Source organism: Rhinatrema bivittatum, chromosome 15 (assembly GCF_901001135.1).
Source record: "Rhinatrema bivittatum chromosome 15, aRhiBiv1.1, whole genome shotgun sequence".
Taxonomy (NCBI): domain Eukaryota; kingdom Metazoa; phylum Chordata; class Amphibia; order Gymnophiona; family Rhinatrematidae; genus Rhinatrema; species Rhinatrema bivittatum.
The window spans coordinates 31,468,561-31,493,477 of record NC_042629.1 but is presented as its reverse complement, the minus strand read 5'-3'; the positions used below and the strand labels follow the sequence as shown (position 1 = coordinate 31,493,477).

Below are 24,917 nucleotides of genomic sequence, written 5' to 3'. Positions count from 1 at the left end.
GCAAGCTGCGCGCACGCTGGCACGCGATCCTTCGACATAGCGGCAATGGCTGCTGTGTTGCAGGCCTCTGGCCCCGCCCATGCCCCGCACCCGGACCGGGCGTGGGTGGGGCCAGAGTAAAGCTCCGGGACTTACACGCGTCCCCGGGGCTTTACGCACATCACCGGGCCTTTTTAAAATAGGCCTGGCGCGCGTAGGACCGGTTACATGTTTAATCTTTTTAAAATCCGGCCCTTTATCTCCAGAACCATTCAATCTACAGCAACCAAATGTTCAGGATTGATTGTTATTTATTTAAAATGTGTTATTGACCATTTCTCCGAGGTAAAAAAAAAAAAATCATAATCAATATAAAACATACAGATCAAAACACAGCACATTTCACAAAAGGATCAATAAACACAAGTCATCCAAACACCTTCATTTAAAAGTTTGACCCCCATACGCACCTTAAAACGTATCTATAGAATAGCTAAAAACTGTAACAACATTTTCCCAGAATATTTATGGAGCCAGCCCAAAATAGAAAAAAATTGACATTTTTTCCATTAACCTTATGAATCTTGTGCAAAATAATTTTTTAGAAAAAAAAAAAAGCATCCCTTAGGAATTCCTCTGCAATTATTTTCTTGCTTGTAAATGATCCCTGGCTCTCAGTAATAATCCAAACTTTTTTTTTTCCCCCAAGTGATGCCTCCTTGTTCTGTTTTGGGTTAGGACCCACCAGCATGGTTCAGATTGAACTTTTTTCTTTTCTGTTTTATTGCTTCTCTCCTGCTTATGTGACCCTCTGTCTTGCCCGGTGACTGTTTGGCTTTTAATTGCAAATGCAGCACAAGCAAAAAAAAAACCAGACACAAGCGTCCCAGAATGTGAGGCCCCGTTGTGCAAATCTGCAGAGTGTGGCATCACGTTGTACTCATGGAATGCAATTATTATTTTTATTTTTTTATTGTTTTGCTCTGCAGTTTTCTCTTCCAGCGCAATCGGAACCAGTCTCTCCTGAGGGTGCAATGCTGGGAGCTCCCTAAGGATTTCCCCCACACCCCCCTCGCCTCTCCTGCCTTGAGCAAAGGCCGCGGACCTTGGCCCGCCCTCGGGAGCTCCGTACCGTGCACCCCGAGCCTGGCTGTTTGGCGATGCAGTTAAAGCAGGGACTCCCTCCCCTTGGATGGCCTCTGCGGCAATCCCCAGCTGGGAATTAAACCTGGCAGGGTCCATGGGATCTGCCCTGTCCTGATGTTCCTGGTGTGGAAAACGATTCCGGGATTAGCTGCGCTGTGCCACAAGCCAGAGATTCTCCCCCCTTCCAGTGTTGGTCATGAAGCTGCAGGCTTCTTGTGGGCACAAATCAGAAGAGCCCCACATGGATTATGCATTAGTGCCCCCCCCCCAGTCTGAAGTATCAATTACCCCCATGTTTGGGGTGGGAAGTACCACGTGAGACACATTTACTAATATGATTTATCTTTGGGTTTGTGTCCTGAGTAGGGGATGAGACAGGGTCCCGGTCACCCCGATACCACAATTCTGTGCCCTTCCCACACAACCTCTCAGTTGTGGCACCAAAGATCAGATAAAATCATCACACCAGAATAGAACAGTAATTAACCCTTTTATTATGTAAGGAGACACATCCAACCAGAATATTAAATGAGACAAGGACAGGAGTGAAGAAAATAAGAAAGCTGCAAGCTTGCATTGCTTAATATAAAAATAACACATGGTATGGCCTGTTAGCCAGGGCAGCCAACATGGACAGAAAAAAATAAGGAACGCTAATAGAGAGAGATTGTGGGGGGAAGCAGTGAAGTACACAGCTTTCAAAAACGGTCTTCACCCCTGAGTACTTCAAAAAAAAAAAAAAAAAAAAGGGGATGGGAAACAGATCCACCCCAACGTCACCAGTTTGTAAAGGGTGCACCCTGTCTCAGACTCCAAAATTGTGTGGAAATAATCAAGAAAATGAAGATGGTGGAGCTGGCTAGATGACAAACCAAATAGATGAGCACTGCGGTGTGCAAAAAGGTCTGTCTCTCTCCTGGGGAGCTTCTCCAAATGGTTTACTTGGTACTAAACAGAAAACGGGCCTGGTTTCAGTCTCCTGCAGAAAGACCACAGTCCTCCTGTTTTTCTTTCCCAGTACGTGCCAGCAAGGGTTTATGCTTGACGTTGACTGAAAAGCTGAAGCAATTAAGATGAGATACTGAATTAGGGAACAAAAGGCAAGGAAATAAACCTCCCTCCTCGGCTAATAATCTCTCTGCAGAAAGTTTAGATTATTTAACTCTGTCTCTTAGGGGGGTGGTCCAGCCATGTGCTCCTGGGCCTGGATATCTCTGGAAAGGAAGTCTGTCCCTCTATTGGCTCCGCTGTCCTTTGTTGGGATTTTATATGTAACTCAGAGAGACAGACAGCTGTTCTTGCTTTATAGCTAATTCCTCAGTCGCAGACTTTTGTCTCTTCCTCTTGATAATTAGCTCTTCAAGAGAAGACCTGATTGCAGGGCTGCCAGGGCTCCAGCTCCTGGCAGCCCTGCCTCATCCACACAGACAGAGCCAGCCAAATTGTGCCTTTTCTCCCTTAAATGGTCTCCCAGCATGCCTTTGGCTTGCTCCTCTGCTAGGGATGTAGTGCTGTTCTCCGGGCAGGCTAAACAGCCCTTTTCCCAACTTGTTAACCCTGTGAGTGCTGAAAGCTGATTCTTGCAGAACATTTGTCATTCACGGGAGAGCACACAGGTTTTTGATGTATTTTTATGTTCCTTTACCTTGGCTGCGGCAGTTTGTAGTCTCCTACAGGGTTGAAAACTCCTTTTTGGCAGGTCCAGAACACATTACTCAGATTCAGACGCATCTCTTTCCACGTTGTAAGGCTCCAGCACGTGATAAGCTCATGGGGCAGGAATCTGGTTTATAATAGCTTGCTACATTAGGACATTTTCTGGGCTCTGTAGAAGTGTTGAATATTGGTCTGAATTCAGTGACTTTGTAGGATAGAGTGTTCCTGTATCATGAGTTCTCCATTATGTTGTAGAAGGAATGAGTTTCCCTCTAAGGGTAGCTGATGCTAGTCAGGATTTTCCCTGCATACCTAAAAAAAAAAAAATTGTTTAAGAAGTTCCCTTTTGTTTTGTATAATGCTATATAGTAGGTGTCAGGGTACTGCCAGAAACGATGAAATATTCTTTTGTTCTCTCACGCTGGCCAGGACTTAAAGAAACCAAGAGGCAGATGTGGGACTGACTCGTTTACAAGGATCAAAATACCTAAATAATTACCCTAGTCACAAGTGTTATTGTGAAATGGGACAATGAGCCAGTGTCTGCCTGCAGGGGCTGAGTCTGGTTAAGCAAAGAGATGGAATATAGTCGTCTGGCCACTGAATGGTCCCATTGGTGGTCTGGTTGAGAGTGGGCAGTGCGTCCATCTGGGGAACGTGGCAGTTTCTCAGCCAGCCACGCTAAACCTGATCGGCCCATGTGCTCGCCGTTGGACTGCATGCCGCAGATGTGGATAGTAAGACTAGACTTATTGGGAGGGAGCCATGGGGAGAGTCAATCCCAAGAAAGACAGACAGCAGTGAGCTGCCCTGTACACTTGTCTCACTGATGATCTGATGGAAACAAAGGGGTAATAATAGCCAAGAAAAATCATTCGTTATGTAAATTGACTTTAAAAGCAGGAACTGGGATAAATGATTTGCACAAGATCTAACATCGCATGTGTGAATGAGTGTCTGGTTCTTCCCGTTAATGCCTCTGCCGCACATTCCTGGGGTGGAGGGGATGGTTGCCGAGCGCTCAGAGACTCCCTAGAAAGAAAGTTTTTTTTAAATACTGTACTTGTCTGGGCAAGACTGAGGAGAGGGGGAAGAGACAACACGGCACGTCACTGTGTCCCCACTGACACATCCACAGGGAGCCGATAACCACGACCGATTGAAGCATCTTCATCACTACTAGGCGCAGATGTCACGGAGTTGCGATAACGCCCTGGCACTACTTCTGGAGAAGTGACCGTCAAGGTTTCATATCCTCCTTGATGAATGTACCTGATGCTGATTAGTTTGGGGGTCAGTTCGGTGTTAATGTGGTCCCAGTCCTTTTTTGAGCTCTGCTTCTTTGTGCTTACTGGGCAGCATTCATCAAAGCACTGTACAAAGTCGTACTCCTTTTTGTATTTCCTCCTGTTCGTTTGGGGTTCTAAATCAATGTGAACCAACCCCTGCAAGATGCTATGGTGCCATGAGACTTTATTCAAGGCCTGCTTGGGGGTTTCCTGTTATTACATTCCCCTGCCCAGCTAGTGCAGAGCCCGGCCTTGACAGTGTAAGGGGAGTGGACCCTTGTGCTGTGGTGTGGTTGGCGCAGCCTAGTAGGGGGATCCACTAGGCTCACACCAACAGCTGGCAAACGTGCTCAGGGCTGGGATGGAGCTGGAACTTCACTTATACCAACCCTTTTCCCTGTAGGTTTAGCTATTGGGTTCCTTTGGCCTGCAGGACTTAGGTGATAGTCTTACAAGGCAATGAAGATGAGAGAGTCTAAGGCCAAGCTGAGGTCAGGACAAACAGCAGTCAGGCAATCACTGGGTATGGGCAGGCAGTGGGCAAAGCGTAGTCCAGGTCTATAGCGAAGGTCAGCAAAGGTTAGTGGTAGTCCAGGTCAGCAAAGGTCAGTGGAAGTCCTGGTGTGAAGCAAGGGTCAAATCTGAGTAGTCAGGCTGAGGCAAGGTGGGGTGGACAGGGCAAGCTGGACATGAGGCAAGGCAGACTTGAAGAGGCAGGACAAGGCTGGCCAAGGCAAGTCACAGGAACACAGCTGGAAAGGAATCACAGCAACATGCAATGCAAGAGGACCTGTTGCTGATAACAGAGTGAGAAGAGGACTCGAGCTTAAATACTTGGTGCTATGATGTTTCCTGCTGCAGGGCCTTGAAAAGTGCCACAAGTGCATGGGCCTAAGGAGAGGCGCCCCGTGACGGACCAGTGGCACGTCTGCCGCGAAGAGGCCTGGCAAAGGATCAGCATCTTGAGGCGGGCTGGTAGTGGGGGTGCCAAACATTACAGAGAGCAGCCTTCTCCTGCAAATGCACAATCAGAATCTGGCCACTTGGGGTCCCTCCTGAACCCCGACCGTGTCCTGCACGACAGCACTTCTAGTGGGGCATCAGGCTGACTTCTGCTTCCTAGTATCTGATCTCTGAGGTGCAGGAAGTGGGAGGTTAGCTGAAGTTAACCGGCTAACTTTGGTCAACGTATTCTGTGGGATTTAACCGGCTAAGTCTTCCGCTGAATGTAGTCTGTTTATAATTACCCAGCTGAAGAGTCCACTCAGCAGGCTTCTGAATATTTAAAAAACAAAACTAGCAGGTGCTGATCCCCCATCCCCCTACGTTGACAAGAAAAGAGGGCTTGGCCGAATCCCCACCACTGAATCTCCAAAAGTATCCTGCTGGACAAAATAGGAGGTGTTAATAGGCAGGATTTCGTTTGTAGATAAAAAGAAAATGAAACCATGGGGCAGGGTATAGAGGGGGAGGGGAGGTAGAGTGGAGGAGGGAGGCTAGGACTGGATGTGACCTGTTTGAGGGAAGAGGGGCCAAGGCCAGGTGTTACCCCTCTCTCACTTACACACCCAGTAGCAGCGGAAGCGCTGGGGCTGACAGGTATTCGCTTCCTGTCTCTTTGACCTGGGCCATTCTTCTTCATGACCCCCTCAACTGTGACAGCAAATTACACAAAGCTCAAGGCCATGTGGCTGCCCCCTCTGGGGGCCTGGAGAGCCACCACCAGCTCTGCTCTTGTCTGCAGGGGAAGCCAGGACTGATTTTTCCACCGCCGGCTCTGCCTCCTTAGGGCCTGGAAAAACGCCGGCAGAGTGCCACTTTGGGTGGTTCTGCCAGAAACTAAGAGATTGCAACTTGTGAGCTGTCGTGCTAATCATCCAAGGCCAGGGCTTGAAGCCTTGCTGACCGGCACGGCTGCTCCTGTTCTACCCTTGGGCTAAATCAACCCCCTTTTTTTCTTTTTGTGCTTTATTCTTTACTCTGCAGTGTCTTTTGGTATCGTGCCTTCCTGTTCCCTGCGTGGCTGCTTTGCCTGCTCCAGGGTAACCCACTTCCCTGCAGGCTGCCTGAAGGGGAGGACGAGGAGCAGAACACCTCTGATGCTCTGCTGCTCACTCCCCCAGAAATTTAAACCCTGCTAATAGAGCTGACAGCTCCCAGCACAGCAGTGCTAATTCATTTCCTTCACTCCGGGTGAAGAGAACCAATGAGTGGTCCCTTTACTGATGACACTCGGTGAAGTGACCAATCCCCTTTTAGAACCGGCTAACTTTAGTCTGTTAAATGGACTCTGACTCTGTTCTGCATGGGGATTGGTCCCTTCACTGGCAGCTGTCTCGTCACCTGGAGTGAAGGGAATAAATTTAGTACTAACTTGCTGGGAGCTGTCAGCTCTATTTATTTATTTATAAAATTGTATCACCCGCTAATCCAAAAATGTTAGTGAGGTACAACTTACATGCATGATAAAACATAAAACAATAACATAAACAGATTGCCATAAATTATACAACAAAATAATAACTTTCAGCCCACCCATACCTAATGTTAAAGCTGTAAATTCCTCCCCATCCTCTCCAATAACATCAAATCCGATACGAAGCACTTCCATAAGCTTCTGGAAAAAGAACAGTTTTCGGCAGTTTCCTAAAGCTTTTAAGGATTCTGGGAGCACTTTCCAAAGAGTGAGCCCAGCCACTCCAAAAATCCTTTCCGTGACTCCAAGCGAACCTTTTTTCATAAAAGTACCTCCAGCAAAGATTTAAACGTTGAACATAACACTCGAGTAGGTTGATAAGGATGCAAGTTAACTGGAAAACCCCGAGGAACCCAGCCATGTACACATTTAAATAGCAGCACTAATATCTTTTAAATCGAATGCGAAGTTGTACTGGGAGCCAGTGAAGCTTTGCCAGCGCTGGTGAGAGGTTTTGCAAGGATCTAATTGTTGACTTGGGGATTCCCAAAAATGCAGCGTTGCAGTAGCCTTAGGAAGGCAACACCAAGAACTGGGTCACCGGGCGAAGGCCAGAAAAACGTAAATACGTTTTTTCAAAGGACTTATTAACCAAAATTTAAAATAGAAACTCCGAATTAGATTGTATGTGGGGGTCGCAAAGACAGTGACGTGTCCAAGCTCGCAGTCCAATCTCTCACCTGATGGTTTTTAGCAAATGAAACATTATCAGGAGTCTGCATACTGTAATGAAGACGCTGAATAAATTTACCAGCTATATCCTCTGGAAAGTAAACTTTGAAAGACTGGTCTGTCCTGATAGATGGATGTGGATAAGGAGAAGCCTTGCAGATGGTCATACTCTGCATGAAATAATAAAATAATAGAGAGAGAAACTAGGCAGGCTGGGTGGGTTGGATTGTCTTTTTCTGCCCTTATTTACCGTGTTACTGTGAGGGAAGTGCCAAATCCTTTTTGGCTTGTACTGAATGCAAAGGGTTTTTGGGGGGTTTTTTGTGGCAGGATACAACAAAGATTAAAAGTAATAATTTTGTAGCCAAATAGAGGATTTATCCTAAATAGAGGATGGTTGGCCACCATATGGACCAGTACCAGAACATCTAACCTGCCGAGGTCCAAACCCCAAAAGGCTGAGATTTCAGTACTTCAATGGCACATTCCTGCTGAGTGTGAGGAAGAAGGAACAGTTCTAGGAGCTGGGGAGGCGCCATTGCAGTCAAAATCAGCCCTCGGGAATGCCCACAGCAAACAAGGCCTTCCTGCCAGGTGGACTCGGTCTGAGAAATGCGCTTTTTAATTTTAATAAATGGCTTGTGTGTTTCTTTTTTGCAGCTGAACATTCTGGTTGACACGGGGAGCAGTAATTTTGCAGTTGCTGGTACACCAGACCCCGATGTGACAAGTTACTTTGATACAGAAAAGTAAGTACAGTATTAGCCTCACAAAGCTCGTGACATTTTCCAGAGAGTTTGTAAGTCCACCCAAAACTTAGTTCAAATGCAGGATTGAAGGTGGCCAGGAAGCAACTTAAAAAGGGTAGTTGGTCCTTGAGCTCAAAGTTTGACTTCCTGTTGTCCAAACAGTTGAAAGCCCCCACCTGTTGCGTAGTAAATTGTAGACCCCTGGCTGGGGAGACGCCTCTTACCCCAGCAGCAGCTCATCCCCAGCTTCTCATGGTGCAGCATAGGCTGACCTGACCACTCTGCTGTTGCTGCCGTAGAAACCAGATGTGCCAGCGGCAGCTGGAAGATGCAAGGTAAGCATAGTAAATGATGGCAGATAAGATTTTCCTGTCTACACTGTCCTAGCTAAGGCTATCTCCCAGCCGTCAGCTGTACAAGTTTGACCAGCTGCAGGATATTGCTCCTAATCCAAGTCCATGTTGCTGTCTCCCTCTATGGGCAGATAAGCAGTCAAGTTCCCATGTGCAAACCAAGACCCCACCCACCCACCCCCACCATATCTTTTACCCAACCTCTCAACCCTGGTCCTACCACTGTCCTTTGTATACATCCCAGAGCTGATAACGGGGGAGAGCGTCCTAGAAGGGGTAAGAATAAGACTAGGAATCTAGAGTTTGTGTGGTACCTTTCATTCCCTAATGACTGTAAAAGCACGGATGTCTACATGCAGACCAGGTGAGGATGGAAAGAGCGGTCACTCTTGTCCAGCTAGATTAACCCAAGGCACAGGGAGTTAAGGCAACTCAACCACCATCACGCAGAGTCTGCGGCCTGAATAGGTCTGCGGAGCTGGAGATCAGGTAATGGATCTGAGAATTTGATGCGAGGGTGGAGATGGTTAAGAGTAATTAATGGGGGCAGGAATGATGCTTCTTGGTATACGTCCTTCCGTTTGAGTGCAGGGGTGGGGGGTACTGAGTTTAAAGATATGGGGCGGGGAGAAGTATGGGTTGTGTTTTGAGAGGATGAGACGTGGATATTCCAGTTTATGGACAGATATTCCTGTATGGAGAAAGTAGGGTATAGAGTATTGTCTTGTTTGTATTTTGGGGGAGGGTGGGATTCAAAATAGTTCTAACATAAGCAGACTCCAAAGAATTACAGGACAGAGGGACTTTTGGGCATTTGAAAGGAAAATGAAATTGAAATGTGGATAACTGCAAAGTGATGTGGATGGGGATAAATGAATCCCAGCTACAGGTGGACGGTGCTGGGCTCCCTGTTGGGAGTGACCACCCAGGAAAAGGATGTTTGAAAAAGAATACAGTATAAAACTGGGAATACCGCATGGCTTCTGGGTCTATCCGTGGTGTGACCGCACCTTGACTATTGCGTGAAGTTCTGCTTGCCCCATCTCAAAAAAAAAAAAATATCTGACCTAGAAAAGATGCAGAGGAAGGGAAAAAAATGGTAAAGGAAATGGAATGGCTCCCTTATGGGAGGAAAGGTTTGACGGGTTAGGGTTCTTCGCCTTGGCGAAGAGGTAACCAAGAGGGAATATGTATAAAGGTTTATAAGATCACGAGAGCTAAACCTGGTCTTTCAAAGTTAAAACGGGGAGATCTGAGGCCGTGAGGTTCATCAGAAATGTTCTCTCCTTGCACTTAGAAAAGTCGCTTCTTCTTTAGGGGTTCAACTTGATTCATCTCTGAAATGTTCTTCTCATGTTCCGCGTTCTTACTTTTCCTTGCACTTCATCTGAAGGCTTAGACTGCTTTCAGGCATTAACGACTTGAGGACGCTTGGGGGTGGGGGGAGGTTGATGCAATATCGGCGAGCGGAAAATGAGCCCTCACGACCGAGTGCCTGCTCTCCCAGTGCTCACTAATCCACCTCTGCGGGCACTCGAAGCAATGCGCAAATGGGGCTGCCACGGTAAAAAGGAGGCGCGAGGGGAAACTGTCCCCCCCCCCCCCCCAGTGCCTCCTCGGCAGCGGGCACCCAGGAGAGGTCAGCTGTCAGCGGGTGAGGAAAACGGACGCTGGTTAATTGAGCGTCCCTCTTCCTAACCTGCCCACCGCGCTTTTTTTTTTTTTTTTATTAACCATTTTCCTTTTTATGTTCCTCTAACTTAATATCTCCACAATATTAAGGATTTTCTGCTTTTCTGTACACTTTTTGGGCTCGCTTTATTTTTTTTTTGTTTGCATTGGGGGAAGAAATAGCTAATAGCTTTAATAACATGAATTTACATGTGATGAGCGCTATTAACTTTGTGGGGGTGTTTGGTTGCGCGTTTTGGACGCGCCTATCCCCGTATTGCATATAAAGGGTTGCGAATACGCATGCAAAATGCGCGTCCACCCATGGGTTAACCAGTGCGCTTGGCTGAGCGCGTTGTATTGCATCGGCCCCTTCCTCTCTCGTACTTTAGCAGGTTAGACTGCCGCAGTGCCATACTGCGCGGCCTTTCTTTTAATCTTGTTCGCAGGCTTCGGATAGTACAGAAAACAGAAGCTAAACTAAATCTATGTAAGAAAAAAGTGTGATCCTGTTACCCCCCTAACCCATTGTCCTTCGTTGGCTTCCAGTTTCCTTCGGGATTCAATACAAGGTCGGCTGTTGAACTTTCAAAGTTTTCCGCTGGGGTCCTCCACCATATTTATCTAATCTTCATGTTCCATACCAGCCTGCAGGCACCTTGTGTACTACGCAACAACAGTTTTTAGTTCTCCCTCCACCAGAGATGATCAGACTTGCACACCTGAGAACTAGGTTTCTCTTTTCTGGCTCCAAGTCTTTGGAATTCTTTTCCTTTGAGCTTGCGCCTCGAGAACGACTATTTTAAATTTAGGCAGTCTTAAAACCTTTCTTTTTACACAGGTCTTCCTGTCTGACCATAAATGTATTTAAGTTTTAATTGCTGTTTTATCGACTTAACTAAGAACATTCATTGAAATTTATCATCGATTTTATGCATGTTAAGTTAAATATTTTTTTAGTTTCTTTTACTTGTCATTTGATTTTTTTTTTAAGTACTTTTATTTAATATGCTATGTAATTTTTTTAAACTTTTATATATATATATATATGCATCGCTTTTGATATACACATGTAAGAAATGCAATTCATAATTAATAAACAAAGGTTATTTGCCTTTTCGGATAGGACTAGGGCAAAGGTACTCCAATCCAGTCTGATTTTTAGGATTTGCACAATGAATATATGTGGGAGTAACCTAGAACCCCCATACTTAAAAATACTTGCCAAGTAGGCAAGTTATCTAGATCAGTGGTTCTCACCCTTTTTTCTATCAGGACACATCTTAGAGATGACGCTCACATGCGTGACGCATTGAACACATGACCATCATGGGACTAAATATAAACACATACTCTGCATCCACAGGAATCTCCCGCTTCCCAACAATGAGTGCAGAGCAGAACATTTCCCTGATCAACTCACCATACAAAACAGATATTCTGATTCTGGTGTCATTCCAATAACAGCATCACAAACCCCCTGTACTACCAGGTGCACTGTAAAATAATACAAACCAACCCCACTCTGTACATGTTTATCAAACTTTCCATACTGAAGCAAACTCTAACTCCAAGAAATGAAACAGCAATAGCCCTACCCATGAAAAGGCAGCAGTGCAGTATCATATGGAGAAAATACAACACACAAGGCTGATACTTTACTAGCAAGTAGGGGTTTGTATCTCAGTTACACACCCACAGAATACAGACAGAACTACCTTCACTTAATATAGAATAAAATACCACAAACTACAAATGCGGAAACAAAAACGGGAATGGAAACCCCAAGACCTTCTGCATGCAGTGAGAACTAGAAACAGAAATACATTTCCTCCTACACTAAGCAAAGAGAGAACAAATGCAAATTCTCCAAACTGACAGGTTATGGCTCTTGCACCCCGTCACTTCCCCCCATGCTCCCAGCTACTCAATCGTCCCCTCACATGCTCATATCCCTGTCCAACATTTCCCTGTGCCGCCTCTCTCCCTGCTCTTCCCTCTCCCCTTCCCAGAATACTTGTTCTGACCACCCCTTCCTGCTTAGCATCCCCTGACCTACCCAGCAGACTCCTGACTCCCTATCTCCCAAGGCCTTCCTGCCCAGCACATTTTCCCCCTCCTCCAGCATAAAAGCCTTCAATCCAATCCAGAGTCTCCCTCCCACTTTACCAGCAGCAGATGAGGGCAAGAAGCATTGAGGAGAGGAAGAAGATGAGGCGGCAGCAGTGGATCTGTAGAGCATGCACCTCTCTTCCAGGCCCCATGGGGTGACGAGAGCATCAGCAGCCTCCCTGCTAGGCCAGACAGAGGAAGATGAAGTTGGTCTGGTTGGGCCCATATGAACAGGAGTTGGTGATATCTCGCTCTGATCTGGGTGAAAGAGAAGGGAATAACCTCCCACTGGGTCAGGAAGAGGAGAAGGAAGCAAGAGCAGCTCTCTCTCATACCCAATAAAGGAGAAATCTGCCAACTCCTTTCCAGACTGATGAGGAAAGAGCAGCCTTCTGCTGGATGTGCGACTCTTCTGTGACCCGGCGACACACTAGTGGGTCCCGACACACCAATTGAGAATCACTGATCTAGATAAAGTTATCTAGATATTCAGTATAACTTTATCTGGATAAGTGTTCACTGAATATCTGGATACCTTTAGGCCAGCTGTTTCAAAGATCTGTCTTATCCACACAAATGTAGCTAGACAGAGCTCAATGTGGCGCTGTTTGGTTAAATATGGTAGGCCTCTCTCACCATGCCTCCAGCCCTGCCCCCTTGTGTCCAGTTAACTTTGTCCACACAAAATGTGCAGATAAAATGACTTGGACAAAGGGGGGGTATTCTTAAAATGCCAGATTTCTGCAGGTAAAAGCTGCCCTTAGCCGCAGACATCTTTTTAATGTGGACTTTCTAGTAATTAGAGCAGCAGACTGAGAGCCAGAGAAGCCAGGGTTCAAATCCCACTGATGCTCCTTGTGATTCTCCCTCCATTGCGTCAGGTGCATTGCTCTGGGGCAGGGTCCTACCCGCTGCCCCTGATTTCTAATGTGCCTGGAGCTCTGTTTGGAAAGGTGAGTGATCATTAAATCCAAATAGATCTTATGTCTATTAATTGTGGAAATCCCAAAAACCAGGCTGGCTTGCAGCCCTGGAGGACTGGATTTGGGGATCCATGGACTAGGGGACCTCCATGAAATTAACAGGTACAGATTTCAAATAAATTTGAGAATAATTTTTCATTCAACATCTGTGGAATTTGTTGCCGGAAGACGTAGTTAAGGCTTAGTAGTCACGGCCACTTTTACCTAGGGGCAAAAGGGGCAGTTGCCCTGGGCCCAGTATAACAAGGGGCTCATAGGCCTCCAGCAGGACAACCCAAAATGCCATGAGATGATGTGTTGGCAGGGTTCCCATTCCCCACCAGCAATAGCAAGGCCCTGCAGCAAAGGCACAGAGTGATGTCATGCTGGCGGGGTTCCCACTCACCACCAGCAATAGCAAGGCCCTGCAGCAAAGGCACAGAGTGATGTCATGCGGGCGGGGTTCCCATTCCCCACCAGCAATAGCAAGGCCCTGCAGCAAAGGCACAGAGTGATGTCATGCTGGCGGGGTTCCCATTCCCCACCAGCAATAGCAAGGCCCTGCAGCAAAGGCACAGAGTGATGTCATGCTGGCGGGGTTCCCATTCCCCACCAGCAATAGCAAGGCCCTGCAGCAAAGGCACAGAGTGATGTCATGCTGGCGGGGTTCCCACTCACCACCAGCAATAGCAAGGCCCTGCAGCAAAGGCACAGAGTGATGTCATGCGAGCGGGGTTCCCACTCACCACCAGCAATAGCAAGGCCCTGCAGCAAAGGCACAGAGTGATGTCATGCGAGCGGGGTTCCCACTCACCACCAGCAATAGCAAGGCCCTGCAGCAAAGGCACAGAGTGATGTCATGCGAGCGGGGTTCCCACTCACCACCAGCAATAGCAAGGCCCTGCAGCAAAGGCACAGAGTGATGTCATGCGGGCGGGGTTCCCACTCACCACCAGCAATAGCAAGGCCCTGCAGCAAAGGCACAGAGTGATGTCATGCTGGCGGGGTTCCCATTCCCCACCAGCAATAGCAAGGCCCTGCAGCAAAGGCACAGAGTGATGTCATGCTGGCGGGGTTCCCATTCCCCACCAGCAATAGCAAGGCCCTGCAGCAAAGGCACAGAGTGATGTCATGCTGGCGGGGTTCCCACTCACCACCAGCAATAGCAAGGCCCTGCAGCAAAGGCACAGAGTGATGTCATGCGAGCGGGGTTCCCACTCACCACCAGCAATAGCAAGGCCCTGCAGCAAAGGCACAGAGTGATGTCATGCGAGCGGGGTTCCCACTCACCACCAGCAATAGCAAGGCCCTGCAGCAAAGGCACAGAGTGATGTCATGCGAGCGGGGTTCCCACTCACCACCAGCAATAGCAAGGCCCTGCAGCAAAGGCACAGAGTGATGTCATGCGAGCGGGGTTCCCACTCACCACCAGCAATAGCAAGGCCCTGCAGCAAAGGCACAGAGTGATGTCATGCTGGCGGGGTTCCCACTCACCACCAGCAATAGCAAGGCCCTGCAGCAAAGGCACAGAGTGATGTCATGCTGGCGGGGTTCCCATTCCCCACCAGCAATAGCAAGGCCCTGCAGCAAAGGCACAGAGTGATGTCATGCTGGCGGGGTTCCCACTCACCACCAGCAATAGCAAGGCCCTGCAGCAAAGGCACAGAGTGATGTCATGCTGGCGGGGTTCCCACTCACCACCAGCAATAGCAAGGCCCTGCAGCAAAGGCACAGAGTGATGTCATGCTGGCGGGGTTCCCACTCACCACCAGCAATAGCAAGGCCCTGCAGCAAAGGCACAGAGTGATGTCATGCGAGCGGGGTTCCCACTCACCACCAGCAATAGCAAGGCCCTGCAGCAAAGGCACAGAGTGATGTCATGCTGGCGGGGTTCCCATTCCCCACCAGCAATAGCAAGGCCCTGCAGCAAAGGCACAGAGTGATGTCATGCGAGCGGGGTTCCCACTCACCACCAGCAATAGCAAGGCCCTGCAGCAAAGGCACAGAGTGATGTCATGCTGGCGGGGTTCCCACTCACCACCAGCAATAGCAAGGCCCTGCAGCAAAGGCACAGAGTGATGTCATGCGGGCGGGGTTCCCACTCACCACAAGCAATAGCAAGGCCCTGCAGCAAAGGCACAGAGTGATGTCATGCGGGCGGGGTTCCCACTCACCACCAGCAATAGCAAGGCCCTGCAGCAAAGGCACAGAGTGATGTCATGCGAGCGGGGTTCCCACTCACCACCAGCAATAGGAGGATTCACAGCAGAAGAGGAGGTCCTACCGGTTCACCGGCTTTTCCCCTTAGCCGGTGGCCAAAGTAGAGGGAGATGTCCAAAGTGTGTGTGAATTAGAGACTGCCTATGTGTGTGAGAGATTGTGTGAGAATGATCTAGTGTCTGTGTGTGTTTGAAAGAGGGTGCTGGTCTGTATGTAAGAGTGTGTGAGATTGCTTGTGTATGTGTGCATGTTTGAGACTGTGCCTTCCTGTGCGTGTTTGTATGAGAGAAAGTGACTGCCTGTGTGTGTATGTGTGAGCCTGCCTGCTTGCATGCGTAAGAGAGGTTAAAGCTTATCTGCCATCCTCCAATCTACACAACTTGCAGGGTGACGAGGGATTTTTTAAAATCCTTATTAGTTTTACTTGGATGTGCTGTATCTGTAGTTTTTTAAATATTTTATTGGTGGTTAGTAATTTTTTTTTAGACATTTTTGTGTGTTGTTTAAATTATTGGATGTTTCTGTATTCAGCTGATTTGACATTCTTTTTCTTGGTATGGTTGATATTTATATTTCTTGGTTGTATTTGATGTTTGTGCTGCATACAGTCTGGCTCCTAGCAATTTCCAGCTCCGTTTTTGTCTGCATGTTTCTATTCATATTTTATGGGCTCTTTATTCTGTATTTGGTGAGAGTCTGCATGTGTGACTGAGATCAGGTTTTTAGTGATTGGCATATGTCAACTTTGGGAATGTGCAGGTCTTGTATTTGTATGAAGTGTATTTTTGAATGATATGCTATAATCCACTTAGCACAGAAAATCTGTTATATGAGGAATAGAAATACTTCTAATAAATACATAAACTTTGTATTTTGATCAGTATGGGAGGACATGTATTTCTGGTTTTCTTTCTCTAGTGTTGCGCTGCACGAGTCCCGCTTCTCAGGGTCTGCCTGTTTCTAAGTTGTGGTCCCTTATTCTATATCAGGAGAGAGCTCTATAGTAGGGTGAATTGTTCTGCTTTAATTCATTTTGTTTTTATTAATTGCCTAATTGCCAAGGCTGTAGACCAGTTACAATTTAAACATTCATAATCAAAGACACACTGGACAAAACCATAAAACTCATAACAACTTTTCCAATAAGTGTTAGAACCCAGTGTAATGTTTGCAGTGCTGCCTTTTCATAGGTAGGGCTGCTGTTTGGGTCCTGGGACTTAGTGCTATGAAGGGACGGGAGGTTCGCTGTATGGCTTCTAAGTGTCTCTTGTGCAGAGTTTTTTTGGTTTTTTTTTTACACTTCCCCGTGCCTGGCACTGGAGGGATGTTGTAGTGCTGTTACGGAGATGACAGCATAATTTGGATACATATTTTGTATGGTGAAGGGGAAATATCTTAGTCCTGCTTTGTACCCATTGGGACTGATGCAATACCATGCGCAGCGGCTAACGCACGGTGTAACACGTGATTGTACGCGCGTCCATATCCCCAGTGCAATATGGGGATTAACGCATTCAAATCACCGCGTAGCTATTAGCACTCATCTCATGTAAATTCCATGTAGATGAGGTTATTAGCTAATCCCCGCGATGCAAAACATTTCCTTTTATGCCAGTCTGGGTCTGGTGTATCTGCCACACTCAAGGGTGCATTGAAAAAAAAAAGAAAAGTCCTGCTTTCTGTGATTCCTCCTAATAGTATCGTAGCGATCCTAAGTAGGAGGAACCAAATAAAGCAGATTTAGTTTATAAAAAAAAAAAAAAACTTTCAAAAAAAAAAAAACTTCTGGTCGCCCAATAGACCCACCCTAGATACAGGGTCCGGGCCGTGCATCTTCTGCGTGTTTTCGCCGGTCGTGGGAGGTAACGGATGCTCCTAGATTGAGCGTCCGTCTTCCCAACCCACTTGACAGCCGCCTCTCCTGTGCACCCTATGCCGCGGAGGTGCTAGGGACGCGCACATTTCCCCTACCGCCTCCTTTTTTGCGTGACCCCTCATTTAAATACTGCATCGCATGCCCAGGAGAGGTGGCTGGGCGCGTGTTAGGAAAGCGGGCACTCGACACTGAGCGCCCGTTTTCTATGCACAAATATTGTTTGCTTAGCATTGCGTAGAGGGCAGAGGGGGCTATGAGGGTGGAGGGAATTAATCCATGTCCTTGCATAGACTGGAAGTGCTCAGTATCGACAGCAGAAAACATCACAAAATGCCACAATTTATCTATTAATACATAAAATAATGTGTGTAACAGGATAATGTTTCTCTGCCCGTTACGTAGGGGTGGGAAGAACATGCAAGGGGCCCCTGCCCAAACGTTTGCCCAGGGCCCCATAAACGGTTAAAGCAGCCCTACTAGTGGTAGAGCTGAGGTTGGGAGACGTTTCTGGAGGCTCATTATTGGGTTCTTGACCCCAAGGGAGGCTTGCAGATTGCACAGGGAATGGATCTGCCGGATGCTCCCGCAAGGCCTGTCGGAGATGTTGGGCTCCATGCACGGTTGGTCTGACCTAGTAGGGCAGTTCTTTGATGTTTTGGGGAGGGGGATGAAGGCGGGACCTTGGAGCGGGCACGTGTGCTGTAACTGGCAGACGGCTCCTCAGAGGGAACCCCTCTATGTGCTTTCTCATTTGGAGAACTGCTGAGAGAACAAGGCTCCTGCAGACATTTGCTGCTGCTTTTTCGGCGGGCGCTTAACCTTAGCACGCCACAGCATTTGATGCCCTCCCTCCCACCTTTTACGCTCCTCACCTCTGGTTGCTTCATATTCAAACTTGATTAATTTGCAGATAACCAACAGCATCCAAACTAGTAAACAGCTTTGCTATAAAGCAGCCCTCTCCGCCGAGGAGACCTTTTACTGTATAGCCGTATAGTTGTTACTCTTGTAACCTCCCGGTATCGAGGCGCGGCAGGCAAGATACCTGGGACGCTGGCCAGCCGTGTTGTACTGTCCCCGCCATTTAATTACCGTGTTCCTGGCCTGGGTCGTCTTATTTATTTACACTTCCCCAGCCACCTACTATTTGTGGTCTGGGTATTTATCTATTTTGTTTATTTATTAAGTGTTTATATTCCACATATCAAAATGATGTGCTAAGCGGATTACAGTGACTGAAAAAAAAGAAAATAAATGTGCATACTGATAACATTCAAAATAAAACAATACATACAGGGCAATTAAAAGAAATTGAAATAATAAAAAGTTAAAATGGGAAAAAAAACAAACTTATTGAGCAGCATAAAACATTAAGTATTAAATCTCATTCCAGTTGAAAGCCCTGCCTGAAAGCTCACTTTCTCTTGTTTCCTAAAAACACCGATCTCTTTGGTAACACGTGGGGCCACCAGTAATGCGTTTTTGAAGGCCGGGCCCCGCTTTTGGCCTCTCGCCTTTAAACGGGCAGCCTCAATGGAAGGAACTAACAATAAGTTCTGATCCGAGGAACGCAACAATGGACTGGGAGCATAACATTGCAACAGGCTCCTCAAATAACTCGGGCCATTCATCTGCAATGCTTTAAAAATTAAAACTGCTATTTTAAATGTAATCCTGTATTCAACAGGTAACCAGTGTAGGCCTGAAATATGTTCTGGTATCTGAGTAGTCATTATCAATCGCACAGCGGAGATCTGCAAACCTTGAATTGCCCGTAAAGAAGGTGATGGTAACCCTAAAAATACAGAATTACAGTAGACAACAGTATGTAAAACCAAATAACCTGCACAAGAGACCGAAATTCATTTACTTGTAGGATGTATTTGAAATGTCTTAGAAGGCGGAGTTTGAAATATCCAGATGTTAGTATTTGGGCAATGTGATCTTTGAAGCTCAACCTACTCTCAAATAATGCGCCAAGATTTCGTGCAGAGGCTTTGAATGGGATACAAGACCCCAAAATCGCAAGCGAACCGATTTGATGCCTGTATTATAACCGAACTAAACCGAACGCCCATTCCCAGCCCAGCTGCCCCCCATTCTTTGCTTCCTTTTGGCTGGTGAGTTGCCGCCCTTCCTGCTGTGACGACAAAACCCTAATCCTCCCCTGCTCCTCCTCCTTACTCAGCCAAGGGTGAGGCGAGAGGGTCCTTCCCAACTGCTGTCCTGTCCTCCTGTCCAAAAAGAGAAGGGGCGGCTGACCGATCTGCCCCTATACCCGTCCTGACCAACGAATACCTCGCATGCTAATTGCCCCCCTCCCTTGTACCTACTTTCCTCAGTCCTTTCCCCACCCTCATATTCTTGGCTCCCCCAGGGCCCCAACGGTTAAAAGTTGGGAAGTGGAGCGAGGGCCGAACGTGACCGCCTGCTTATGAGCCCCAGGCTGGCCGTGGCCTCTTAATCCCTTCCAGACAACACGCATTGTTTTGAAAATGCGACGCTGCGTGCATCGTTGCGGCCTTCCCTGTTGCGAGCCCGTGCCGGGGACTGCCTCTGCTCCGTGTGGCTAATGGTACCCCCAGCGGGGGCCAGTGTGCGGACTTTTACCCGCAGGGGAGCGTAAACAGCCAGTGTCCCTCAGAATGACCAGGAGAGGGTCAGACCAAATAAAGACATTTACCCTTCCCTTCAGTCGCCTCCCGTGTGTCCTAGAATAACGGGTATTGACTTTGATCTTTGTTTCCCTGCATTCGCCAGTGATACTGTCAGTTCAGAATGTGTCTAACTCTTCCTCCGAGGAAGCTCCTTGATTTGATCCGATGGTATTTATCCCAGAGCCTTAGCACGAGGATTGCACTCAATCTTGTCCCTTTGCTGTAAAATAAATGTATCTCTGATTAAAGGAAAGCGCCAGCCCCCTGCTTCCGCCAGCTCCAAGTATCTTGAACAGCCCTTCACATGAAGCTAAACGTGGCCCTCGTAATAGTCTTATTATTTTGTGCATTTAATATCCTTTTCTCCACAGCGAGCGTCTTAAATCCTTCTCCTCTCTCTGGACATGTTAAACATTCTGGTGCACTGAATGTATCGGGCCAGCCCCCGACTCTTATCATTTAACCAGCCCTTTCCCATAAGGAGTCTGCAGTAAGGCCCAACGCTGTCTGGAAACATTGGATGTGTGAGGGGATTGTTTCAAACCAAGGACGCAGGCTTGCAGTTGCCCATGGCCCTTTTATCTCTTCTGCTGATGAATTGCCTTCGGTGTCCTTGGCATTCTGCTGTTTCAGGCCTTGACAGACCTTTGGGGGAAAAGTACTGTGAAGGTTTTTAATTTTGACAGAAGCAGAAGTCATGGCCTGACGCCGTGGCTTGATGAGGGATCCAGGCTTGGATCTCGCTGTGCATTGTGGCCCAGTTGGGCCCGGGTACTGCACAGCGGTGCTGTGCTCGGGTCCAGGGAGGAGGGGGGAGATGGCTGCAGAAACGGCAAATGGAAGATGTGCGCCAGCAATAGGTCGTCTGCCTGACGTTACCTACACGGGGCTGGACCCGAGCTTGCCCGTAAACTTTGCACTCTTCTCAAAGAGAGCGTACAAACAGGCTTTTTTTGTTTTGTGTGTTTTTTTGTTTTTGGTTTGTTTTTTTTAAATCGCCTTGGTGGGCAGTAGAATACACTCAGATTCATTTCCTACCCTTTGGTCAGTACTTTTCCTATGGAAAACCATGAGTAGTTCTGAAAATGCTAAAACTATGCACATTATTTCCCTCCCCCCTTCCCCTGATCCCACGTACATTTTGCGCAGGTAAAGGTACACGCGTTATTGATCCCTGTGTATACTTGCACCTGGGAGGAGGCTGAACCAAATTTTTTTTTTTCCCAGATACCCTATAGCAGGGGCAGCCAACTCTGTGTCTTGAGAGCCATAATCGGGCCTAGTTTTCGGGATATCCACAATGAATATGCATGAGATAGATTTGCATGCACTGCTTCTACTGTATGCCAATGTATCGCATGCATATTCGTGGTGGATATCCCGAAAACCTGGTCTGTTTGTGGCTCTCAACAAGGCCCGGAGTTGGCCACCCCTGCCCGTTAGTATCTTAAACTGACCAGTGTACAGAGGAGCATTTAAAAAAAAATTAACTTAACATGTATTTCTTCTCCTGATCTCAGCTACTTTGGGAGCCGGGGGCAAGGGAAGAATGAGAGAGCGAGCAGCTGTGGCACAGGCAGCTTTCTAATTTGGCCACCGATAGGATGCATGGGCCGATCCTCTTCCAGCAGGCCTCTCGCTGAGTGGCGGATTCTGGTCTGTGTTAGCCGAAAATGTGTGACAGAAAGGGACACGAGAGTGTTGCTGCTTTTGACGAAGTTCAGCATGAAGGTAGCCTCGCCCTCATCAGCCAGGGAAGTTGGCCTGTCAGGGGAGCGTTTGTTTACCTTTGGCTGGTCTGAAGATTATTGACCAAGGAACTTTGTTTGCCCATTTCGGGTCTGGGAGGCAGGGCCCGGTGGATAGAGCAATGGGCTGGGAACCAGAGAAACCAGAACTGAAATGCCACTTCTCCCGCTGACAGTCCTCGTGACCTTGGGCAGCTTGCGCACTCTCATTGCATCCGGTATCCATCAAGATTGTACGCTCTCTGGGGAAAGGGATATATCATACCTGAGTATTTATTTCTGCAGCACAGAGCATGCCCAGGAGCACTATAAGTATTAATAAGCCCTAGAACAGACTTTAACGTGGACTCTGCTCACTTAGTTACTGCTAGCACTAGGTAAGCAGAGGTGAACGTGATTTGCACGGTGCGTTCACTTCCTGGTAGGAATTACCCCATGAAAGCAACTCGCTCGCTGGGACTGTGACAAGAAGTCCTTTATAAGCAGAACAGTCTTGTACCAGGGTACATGGGAAACCTCTCTGTCTGGATTTGACTGGTCTGTGTTGGATGCGATGTCACGCTTGGTCGCAGGACATCATCTGAAAAGGATTGTGTAACCAGGTTACTTATTAACCTTTCAACAGTCCAGAACAATTCATCCCAATAATGCTGCCTCGCATTTAGAAGAGATGATTTGGAACGCGAGAGTATCGGATGCCTGGACCAGATGCTGCTGCTGCTCTAAAGCAAGCTAGAGCTGCTTATGTGTATCGTTTACCCCCATTTTTTAAACATTTTTTTGTGCAATTTACTTATTTGTGGAATATTCTTCAGAATCTAAAGTCCCACTATCACTCGAATGCTGTAGATGGTGAAATCTTTACCCAGCAAGACAGCAGAGCCCTCTTAGCACAAAAGAACCCAGGCAGACCCCAGTCCATCTGCCCAGGGCGGTCTTTGTTTTCCCGCACCAGTTGATCCAGTCCTGGTCTTACCCCACTGCGTGCAAGGACTTTGTAGCTCTGCTTTCCATGAGAGAAGCAGAACCAAATGCCCCGGTAGGTAACGCAACAGCGATAAGACGAGGACTGGCTCGGCCCATCTGGAGCGAATGGTGCCAGCTGTTAACCCTGCTTGTGACGCTGTTTGGCTTCCCAAGGGGCTCCAGGGGCTTGCATAGAGGTGGCATAAATAGTTGCAAAAATCGGGACTTGGCAGTCACAATTTGCCATGTTGCCTGCTAGGTACGGTTAACTTTTGGTTTTTAAATACTGCACAGTACAGGGCTGGCCTTAGCCCGACGTTGCTCTGTGGGAGGAGGGGGACCCAAAAGAGCATTGCTCGTGTGGTCTTCCCAGCACGGTGGAGATCTTTGGGCGGCAGCAGCAAAAGGAGTAAAAAAAATGAGTGCGGAGTCGCCTGACTCGCAGGCCCTGCCTCCTGCTGCACGGACTTCCAGTTACCAAGGAAACCCTGCAAGGGGCGGAGTTGCTGCAGGGCCTGTGAGTGTGCAGCAGCTTACAGGCCCCACGCTGGTTTATTTTTATGTCCTGCTATGGGTGCTGCCTTAACATCCACGTGGCTTCACTTTCACTGCCTAATTTTGGCAGCCTGTGGCAGGGCACAGCTTGCGCGCTGCTAAGGCCATCCCTGTAACAGCACCCAGCAGTGCTGGAATAACAATACCTCCTTCTCCAAGAAATGAAATCTATTTTTTCTTTTCACTTCTGTTGATCAGGAAAGCCAGAATCAAATTCAACACTTTTTTTTGTATTCGATGTGGTCCTAGAAGCACGGGGAGATGAGCTTATCCCAAGCTTGCACAGAGTCAGCGGCAGAGCTGAAATTAGGCCTGATGCACAGATAGGGACGTGTAAGGTCAGCAGGCCTTGTGGCTGGAGGGCCCCAGCAGTGCTCCCACTGCACAGACCTAAGGAAGGCCCTGCATTATAGGGCTGGTGGCAGGAGGAGGGGTTGGGGACCTGGGCTTCCTTACACCAGCAGGGGAAGCCATCCTTTGTCGTCGTCCCCCCCCCTACCAAGAGAGCTTGGGGGCAGCAAGCTGTCAGTGAGGGCTGCCTATAAAGAGCGGCCCCACTTCATGACTCTGTCAGACCTCATTTGGGCCTAAAGACACAAGGGTTCCACAGAGAGTGCGTGGCCAGCCTTGTGGACAGGGAAAGGAAGTGACCTGCCCAAGGTCAGACAAAGTAGCTGGCAGATGGGAGTCTTGACTATCTCGCCCAAGTCTTCCCATGAATCCCAAGCCAGTGCTCTAACCACTGGTGGCTCTTAATCGTGGAAAACCTGGGGAATCTTCCGTCCTTCATATTGGCGGTCACCAGACTATTTCTGACCCTGCAGGTTTCTAAGAGCAGCAGAAACCACTGAAAGGGGGGAGAGGCTGTGACCTGCTCAGATCACGGTCATCCCACTGCTAGGCTGGTCCCCTCGATGTCTCCTCCACAAAACACCTGGACATGTCCCCAGCGGCTGTGCTGGGTAATCTACACTCTTTCAACCATGCATTGACAGAGCTATGTTTTCAGAGAGTAGTCATGCCAAATGGCCAGTGTTCAGCCAGCTTGGCCGGTTTTGCTAAAGGGAGACCAGTGGCAATGTAAATGCAGGTATTCCTCCTGCCATGCCCGCCGTCATCCTGCCACTGCCGCCGTCTCCTAGACTTGGAGGCAGCCGAGGTCCAAGGAAGCTGAGGTTGGGGGCAAGTCCAGCTGGGGGTAAAATGCATGATGGTAGAAAGAGAACCAAGGGGTCAAATAGTCTGCCCAGCAGGCTTTTTATAATTTTCTTTTTTTTTTATTTTTATGAATAGCAATACTGCTTCATGCGGTAGCCATTTTTTGTTTCAGGGACAGAGTTGGCAACCTATTGGGGCAGGGAGGGAACATGTTATAGAGTAGGAAAGATCTATTGGATGAAGGGAGAAAGAGGTCTGACTGTGTTTATTTTTTTAATTTTTCTATTTCAAACTATAAAATCTGCAGCTGGCTTCAGCATATATCCTTGCCCAGTCTATCAAGCCGATACAGTACAGTGCGCTCCGGCAGAGCGTACTGTTAACCTGCGGTTGGACGCGCGTTTTTGACGCGCTAGCTTTACCCCTTATTCGGTAAGGGGTAATAGCGCGTCGAAAACGCGCGTCCAACTCCCCCCGAAACTAATAGCGCCTGCAACATGCAAATGCATGTTGATGGCCCTATTAGTTATTCCCACATGATACAGTAAGTAAAATGTGCAGCCAAGCCGCACATTTTACTTTCAGAAATTAGCGCCTACCCAAAGGTAGGTGTTAATTTCTGCCAGCACCGGGAAAGTGCACAGAAAAGCAGTTTTTACTGCTTTTCAGTAC

At 47.8% G+C, this 24,917-nt stretch overlaps 1 protein-coding gene across 2 annotated transcripts in view; it reads left to right on the top strand.

The window, feature by feature from the left end:
• The window catches only part of BACE2 (beta-secretase 2), a 65,562-nt gene that overhangs the window by 12,294 nt on the left and 28,351 nt on the right, over positions 1-24,917 (top strand). For both annotated transcript variants that reach the window (XM_029578341.1, XM_029578340.1), the window contains exon 2: positions 7,879-7,967. In XM_029578341.1, coding sequence (XP_029434201.1) covers positions 7,879-7,967 — 89 coding nt within the window. The remainder of the gene's footprint in view (positions 1-7,878; positions 7,968-24,917) is intronic.